Source organism: Microtus oregoni, unplaced genomic scaffold (genome assembly GCF_018167655.1).
Source record: "Microtus oregoni isolate MIOR12 unplaced genomic scaffold, Mior012 000021F_ref0000039, whole genome shotgun sequence".
Lineage (NCBI taxonomy): Eukaryota > Metazoa > Chordata > Mammalia > Rodentia > Cricetidae > Microtus > Microtus oregoni.
This window is the reverse complement of record NW_024543080.1, coordinates 27,347,587-27,355,993: the sequence shown is the minus strand read 5'-3', so window position 1 is coordinate 27,355,993 and position 8,407 is coordinate 27,347,587. Positions and strand designations below refer to the sequence as shown.

Sequence of the window (8,407 nt, the reverse complement as noted above, 5' to 3'; positions counted from 1 at the left end):
AATCCCTGGGGCCTGGGAATTCTAGATTTCCTAGAGCTAATTTATAGATCCTACAGAGTCCTGAACACAGAACCCTAGCTGTAACTGCAAGTTCACCTCAAAGACCAGTTCTCAGATGCTTATGAGTTCACGGCAGCCAGGAGCACCCTTTATACACTTTTATTGATGGTTAAGGCCCCTACTGAGAAACAGAGCAGAAGCACCCTCTGTTCCCTCCATTTGAATGCTTGGAACTATAAGTCAAGCGCCTGGATTAAAAGTTCAGCCCTCTCAATGCTTAGTACCAAGTCTTCTGCCCTTAACACTTTCAAATCAGGTTGATTTAAATAAGAGAAAATTGAAGAGTTCAATTGCTTATACCTGTTTTTTGTTTTTATTATCAACAATCAAGTTAATGGTACACTCTTGGAAAACTATATGCACATGTAGAAATATTTCCCCTTTAAATAGAAGCATTCATTATAACACGTATAAATAAATTTGAAAATCTGAAACATAACTTATGACGCTTATGTTCACAAACATAGTCCAACGAGAAGAAAATGAAATCAGACAGACATGCACCTGATAACAAAAATATATACCATTGTCTGAATCTGGTCTCTCTAAACACAAAGGAATTGAACCCGTGAGAACCTTATTACGCCATAAAGACACACCATAGAGACTACAAGAAGAGAAAAACATTATACGGTCACGTAGAGGAGACGGTCTGTACTGAGAGTAACACCATACAATTGAGTCACAGAACACAGCTGTAGAAAGACACCGAAAAAGTTAAAGCCTCAACATTCAACTAATATCTATAGTTTGTGCCTTTTAAAATAAAATAAAAAAAAATCCCAACAGAGATGTCTAAACTGCGCATAGAAGGGATCATCAATATACAGTCCGTCCACCCTACAGGTTGAGTCCAGCTCGGATCACTCAATCAGAAATGCAAGCTGAGACACTTTCTGCAAACGTGCATGTGCCTTTCCCTTGCTGGGTAGATTTTTCTGCAGCCAGCTCCACGGGACTGCAACTGACTCCGATGCAAAGCAGTGCCAAAAAGTTCCGTCAAAGCTGGTGGAAGAAGAAAATGCCAGTGGGGGTGTCAGGAGAGAAAAAAGGAGCGCTGTGAAATATGAGACACGGTTTGCAGAGTTTGAGGATGAGAAGGCATCTCATGTACAGGGCGTCTTTCAGGGCCAAGCGGCTGCGAAGTTTGCGGGTTTGGGGATAGCAACGGTGTGGCGATCAGTTGCGCTAATGGCAAGATGGTTTCCGGCGAGGTGGGGGTCAGGCAAGCGGGCTCCAGAAAGTCACTTTGGCTGCCAGGACAGTCTGAGTGAGCCATCTCTGCGGTGGCCGGATCCCAAGGACCTGAGGGGAACCAGGGCTGGAAAGACATCAGTATTCCTTCCTAAAGAGGAGCCACGAGAGCCTGTACAGTTGTGAGCACGAGAATTTACGGGTTCGCAAGACCAAATCCTCAGCGCCAGCCACAGTCCTCCCTTGCCCACTTTGTATTTTTAACTTGTCCCCTCCATTTGGATCTGTTTGACTTTTGTGATTTATTTTACTTTTTATCTTTGCCGTCTTTCGAATTTTTCATTTGTTTCTAAGAAGTCACTGAGTTGGTTGTGGCCCCCATCTCTCCCTATCACCTACTTGGGGCCACAGACACACATTCTCCGAGACAAACATACACCCGACACTCAGACACAGCCCCCTGAGAGTGCCCCGAAGTCCAAGCCACGCTGCTCACACCCCCCTGGGCAGCAGGCGGAGCCCTGTCCTGTGCGCAGCCCGAGGCAGGTGCGAAGCCGGGGAAGTTTTTTTGTTTGTTTTGTTTCGTTGTGGGAGGGGGTTGAGGAAAGGGGTAGGAGTGGGTTTGAAATGGGAGCGACGTCATTTTCTCGTTATTCGAATCGCGATCATTTTAGGCCTTCGATGAAAAAAGCCACAGGCAGCAGCGACACTTAGCCTTGGGTCTACCCACTCGCCCACTCGCCAGCCCGGGCCCGGGCTCGCCCGCCGCCGCCGCAGATCGCAGATCAGAACATACTGCTCTTCACTAAGGCGGCCTTGGCACCGTTGGGTCTTTGGAGCGAAGACAAGACGCTGGCGAAGGGGCCCCCAAGTGAATCCGGGATGGAGGTGATGGGGCCCGGGCCGGGAGCCCAGCCTTGTCCGGGGCCCCCGGCCGCAGCCAGGCCTCCTGCCGCCGCCGCAGCAGCCGCCGCTGCCGCCGCAGCCGCTGCAGCAGCCGCCGCAGCCGCACCACCCTTGCCGGGTTCGCCTCCCGGGCCCCCCGGGCCCGCCGCCCCGGGAGCTCCGGCTGGACTGGGCCCTCCGCCGCCGCCGCCATTTGCCCCGCAGCTGGGGGTCGGGTTGGGGTTCGGTCCCGGGCCCCCAGTGCTGTCGGGATCCGTGCTCTTAGCGTCTTTGCTCTCATCGTCCCGGGAGGAGTCAGACTTCTTGCCCGAGGAGCCGTTTTTGGCTGCTGCGGCAGCTGCGGCTGCTGCGCGCTCCTGCTTGCGAAACTTGGCCCGACGGTTCTGGAACCACACCTGCCCAAAGAGAGGGAAGGTGATAAAACAGGGGAAGAAACCCAGAGAGCAAAGTGGTGCTTGGGACTACCCAGTTCGTTTCAAATGGCGCGCACACACACACACACACACACACACACACACACACACACACTTCGCGGTATGAATGGACCATTGACATCACCGCAAATGCCCAGTCCGACAAGTCTGCAAACCTCGTTGCTAGTACCTCTTCTGAGAAATATTTTAGGGGTCAAAAGAACGTGCCAGGGGGTAAATGACACCTTAAGGGACAGGTACAAAGGTCGCACAAAAGCCCTAAAACGAAAGCCTTTCTTTTGATGTACTCTTAAAAGCGCTTTGCCTACTCTTAGCCCTCTCAAGTCTAACTGGCAAAAGGAGAGTGCCTTCCACTGTGGTGACCATAGCTCATCCGTGCGCTGCCCGCCCACAGAGGAGCCTTCCACGGAGAGCACGGCCTTGCCCTGGGCTGGCTGGCCAGCTCCAGAATGCTCCTAATAGTTAGGTAGGATCCCTTCAGGAATCTGTTTCAAGCCCTAATTGCCAGGAAATTATTATACCGTGCACCACCAGCGCTAGGTTTTCAAAGGCGCTTGAGTTCGGAGGCACTTGGCAACCGAACGCTGACGACAACTAAGCTGACAGAGGTGCAGGCAAAGTCTGTGATCTTCCCCTCACCGACCACTTCCTCTCTCCCATTCAAACTCCCAGCCCCCCTGCTCTGGTGGGAAACACTTTGCGGCTGTGAATCAATTGCCCGAGTGTGGTCCTTGGCCCACCTCATGCACACACAACACTCCAAATCCCATTTCTCTGACCCGCCCCGGATCCCACACACAACACTCCAAATCCCATTTCTCCGATGGCACCGGTCCCTTTGGAATCCTGAGCATCAGTACCCATCCCTCGCCCTACTGCTGCCGCCCTAGCCCTCGGTTTCCCCGGGGGCACCTGGACTCTCGCCTCGGTGAGGTCAATCTTCAGCGCCAGCTCCTCCCGGGTGTAGATGTCAGGGTAGTGCGTCTCAGCGAAGACCCTCTCCAGCTCTTTCAGCTGCGCGCTTGTGAAGGTGGTGCGGATGCGCCGCTGCTTGCGTTTCTCATTGAGGCCGCCGTGGTCGGTGAAGAGTTTGTATGGAACTAGAGGATGACAGAGGAGGCTAGAGTGAGCAAAACAGTCCGAAGTTTGAGGGACTCCCGGGCCAGGACTTGAGGACCCAAGGTCAGGTCGCCCGAGAGCCGTTAAGGACTCCTGCGACGTCTGGAAGTTTTAGGAGCGGCGACCTGCCAAGAAAACCCAGCAAATTAGTAATATAGAGAAGCAGGGACACAAGTGAGACGTTGTGTGGGTTCTTGTGGCCCAAGTGCCTTTGGATGGGTTCAAATAGCAATTTGGAGACCACTTGAACCCCCGAACGGGGAATAGTGCATTCGGCAAGATAACAGTACAAAAACATCATTTGGAATATCAGAAAGCCAGGGACGAAGTTACCACTCACAACCACTGTTGCAACTTTTCAATTCTCAGAAGTTGACGCCGCCAGAAAGTTGGGAGATAGTGCTGTAAAAAACAATAAATTCAAGAAATGATCATAAAAAGGACCGGCCAAAGAGGTGTGAGCCGCTGTCGGTTCTTTAAAAAAGAGAGAGAGAGAGACACCGCCAGTAATGAGCTTTACTCTTTGTTATTTAATTATTTTCTAAGCTTTACGTCTCATCGCAAAGTAAATAAATTATGCCTATCATTTTGGCAGCTTAAGATAATTTTGTTGGCGGTTCGGGTGTGACTAGGATAGTGTAACCCTGTAAGTGAATTACCCCTCCCTGCAATCGCTTCTAACGTGATAAATTCTTTCATTTGTGTAAGCAAATTTCGTTTGGTAAATACTAAACACATTTCCATTTTCAAATGCAATCAAGGCTTCCTATATACGAGCGGAAAGGCGGCTTCTTCCGCTAAGAGAGCTAGCGGTCCTTACCTGCGGCGTACGGACTGCTCTGGTGGTCCCTGAGGGTGCCGAGGCTGCAGGATCCCGGCGTGAGGGACGGGCAGCCGGACGTGGCCCCAAAAGTGGTCCTGATCGGGTTATACTGGAAGCCACTGGCCTGGCTGCAGGAACTGAAGTCTGCATAGGCTGAAGCCAGGCTCGAGGTGTCCATCCCGGCCATACAGGACTCGTAGGCAGAGGAATTGAGGTAAGAATATTCCATTTTATACATTGAAAAGGTTCTGGATGGCTCAGCCAAGTGGAAAAATGAAATAAAAGATGGATATGGAGACGGTGGCTGAGTGGGGAGATGCGCACAGCTCAACGCCTGCCTCCAAACTGGCCTCCTTACTACCAGCAGAGCCTAGTTTTATGAAAAAGCCTCCTGTGAGATGCCTTGTCTGAGGTCTCTAGAGCATATAGTCCTCATAATAAACTTGGCTCTTTCCACTTGGACAATAGCAAAGCGGTTGGTCTTATTGCTGGCGCTTTTTACATGACAATAACTCATCCGTCTATTGGGCTGGCACTGGGGAACTGAGCTGTCCAACCTCCCTATCATTGATTCCTGCATCTCTAATTAGAATTTAATACCACACCATTACGCACCGAGCCCCTGATCCTCCCTTCTAACCAGCTCCTGCCCTTTAATTCAATCACGCTACTTGGAAATAATGAAAGTTGGGTGACGATTTTCCCTGATCCAATTTCCAAGAGCTTTTAAGCCTTTTTAACTGATCATATACCTTAGGCATAAATTGAGATAGTGTGTATCCCCCCTTCTTCGTCCTTTTTTTTTTTCTTGGTTAGGAAGAAGAAACCTTGATGTCATAGAAAACCTGTTTTGTAAGAGTGTTACACGCTCAATTTAACAACAAGCCTACCCCCTGAAGTGCATGAAATGTTATAAAGGACTGGGACATTGGCAAGACTCCGGCGCCCTGTAACGTAGCGTAAGGGGGCCAAGGGGGTTTTTATGTGAACGATAAGGATAAGCGGATTTCTTTACAATACACCTGGTCGAAGGGGATGAAAAAAAATAGCATCGTATCAATTGTGTTTCTCCTCGAAGCTGAATGTGCTTTTCCAGAGACGTGGGCAGACAGCCCCTTTATAAAAGTAAAATAAACAACCAAGTAAAGCTCTCAAAGGTAAAACATCTGGATTCCCTACCGAACGTTTCTCTGCGCTCAGCGCTGTCTGTCTGCGTTAGTGTAGATTTGGAGCGGTGAGTGTGAAACTTCCCCGCGGTGGTTGTTCGTTTTAATTACCCTGTAGCTACCATGCCCAGCATGAATGCACCCAAACGGGGGTCTCCTTTTCCAGCCTTCTACTTTCTCCCTCTCTCGCCTCCCGCTTTTCCAAGCGCTCACAATCCCCTTTAGACCTGGGATTTTCCAAAGAGGATCGCTGTCTTGTTTGCCCTTTAGGTTTTCGGACTTCACTGAGCAGCACCCTTGCTCTTTAAACAGGGCGACCGCTTGAGGCAGCGCACTTTCCTAGTTCGATTCCTGGGGCTCTTGGGTTCTGGCGAGGAGTCGCAGACAAAGAAGCCAGCCGTGATTTGTGGACCTTGGTGGCCCCATGATTTAAGCGGAGGGTAATTTTCATTTGGTTCGTTAGACTCTAGCAGAATAAAGGGAAATATTTCATTAAATCCTTCCTCTCGGTGGACAAGAGGGGGGAATGCTTAGTTGAATCGCCGTGTGGTGTAAACAAACCCTGGATATTTTATATGAATTAAATGTGTAGATAATTAGTTTTATTGCATTCATTACCCCCTTTATGTGCTCTGTAACAAGTCAGTAATTAAAGTAACAAACTCATAAAGTCTTTATAGGGGCATTTAGGCGTTCAGTGTTTGCCAAACTAAGTGGTTTAATTCGATGCTAGTGCCGGGGAGTGGATGGGCGCCCGCTCTCCACGGCTACCCTGCTTTATTACGCACTAAACCACTGCAGACTCCGTAATGGATTAAACCCGGACAGCGGCCCCCAGCCTTTTCAGCTTCCACCCAGGTGTTTGCGCATCCTCTGGACATAAGAGCGCTGAACTGGCAAGTTCAGGCAAGGGAACCCACCGAGGAAGCTGGTGATAGTTTTATGGGGAGGGCTGATAGTTTTATTGCAGTTGTACGTTGTACAATGCGTATTTGATAAAGAAGGGCCCTTCGTGACCAATGTGCACTTTTTTGTGCAGCGGGGGGAAATGAAAATAAATGCGTCCAAGGTTTGACTGCGGCGGGAAACAAATTACAACACTCTAAATGGTTTTTCTTTATGGTCACCAGACAAGAGGAGAAAGGGGGATGCAAACATCTGTCTTCAGTCCCTGAACCTAAAGGCCAGCAAAGACGGATGCGAATCCAAGGGTCATTACAGCGCGGATTTGTCTTTATTTATCGCTCCCTCATGAATATGAATCTGCATCTGGACCGGGAGGTGCTTGTACCCCACGAACTCCACATGGAATTTCCCTCACTGGTATTCTCCCACTGCCTTCCACTTCAGGGAGGTGGGGGATAAGTTACCAAGCACAAGGCTACGATTGTCCAACTTTCTCTGTTCCCTGGTACTTAGGGGTGAGGGGATTTGGAAATGATCGTATTCTGGTTTTTCTGAAAGGGTTGTTGTAGCTCAGGCCAGCTTTCTGAGGATGCCAAGGCGTGGGATTTAGGTCAGGTTAGGCTAGATTAACACTGGCCAGCCAGCTCCTCCTGGCAGAGGTGGGCTTAAAGCTATTTTTCTGCAAGAGATACATTTAGGGGGTCTGGGAGGAGGTGCACTGAGTCTCTAAGGCTTAGGTTTGCCAAAGCCCAGGTTCGCAGCCTGCCTGAGGTGCTTCTTGGGGTGTTCCACTAGAAGCCACCCCGACTCCTGGCAGCTGCTCTACGTAGCCCAGAGCCCTACGCCAGACCTGCATGCCACGTATTTTCACGCTGCGTTCCAACAGCCTTCACATGACTTCAGCTTCAGCCGACTCTAGGTTGAAAGTTGAAACACCCGAGGCTGGTTTTTGAAAAGGAGTTTGGGCAGAGGTCCTGGCTATGCTGTTCAGGGCGCTGCGGTCTAGATAGGAGAAAGAGTGTGTGTGTATTTCTTAGTGTGTGTGGGGGGGAGGGTCAGGAATCCCGGACGGGGAAATGCCCTCGGAAGAGGGACAAGCCCAGCCAAAGCCACCACAGGGCGCCAGCCCAGGGCTGGTCCCTCCCTGCAGTCTGGCTCCTAGCCGCCTCCACTTGGTCGCGCCAGGCGTCTTCAGGGTGCCAGCCCTACTCTGTAGACCGTCCTCGGCCTCCTTCCAGACGCCCCCTGGTGCCCATTCTCTTGTGGCCCGTGCGCTGTGCGCCTCCTTGAAGACCTTCCTGAACTAGAACCGCACGGTTGGATGAGCAAACGCTCTTGACTTCATTTTCCCCTTTGTAGGATTTGTAGGTTTATTTGGTTCAGTGTCATCGCCCCTCCCACCCGCCCCTTCCCCACCGCTGGCCCCTCTTTTGTGGCTCGGGGTCCCGATTCTGCTCAGCGATGAAAGGCTTGTGAGGCTGGGCCAGGCCAGAGCTCCAGCCCCAGCTCCCTGCTTTGTCCCAGTTGTGCTTTCTACACGCGAGCTTCTCCCCTAAAAGTTGTACCAAATGGTTAATTTAATTATTCCAACTATAGACCAACTGCTTCAGCAGCCGCCACCACGCGTCTGGGAGGAAAAAAGAAGCCATCTATAAGAAATAATCTAATAAAAGTGAAGTGTAGAAAAACCCCTCCTGATTTTCAACCGGCACAAATAGAATTAAAGGTTCAGCATCCTTTTCCCAAACAGACCTTTTGTCCAGATCACAACTTCAGCCAACCAGCAATGTGGACCGTGC

General features: G+C 50.4%; 1 protein-coding gene across 1 annotated transcript; it reads right to left on the bottom strand.

Annotated features, from left to right (window-relative positions):
* Positions 1-368: 368 nt before the first annotated feature.
* On the bottom strand, positions 369-4,929 carry Phox2b (paired like homeobox 2B). The gene is made up of 3 exons (XM_041671537.1): positions 4,534-4,929; positions 3,507-3,694; positions 369-2,555 (listed from the first exon to the last, which is right to left on the bottom strand). Exons 1-3 carry the CDS (start codon positions 4,772-4,774, stop codon positions 2,040-2,042), a joined length of 945 nt encoding a protein of 314 aa, XP_041527471.1. The 5' UTR covers positions 4,775-4,929; the 3' UTR covers positions 369-2,039.
* Between the last annotated feature and the right edge of the window lie 3,478 nt (positions 4,930-8,407).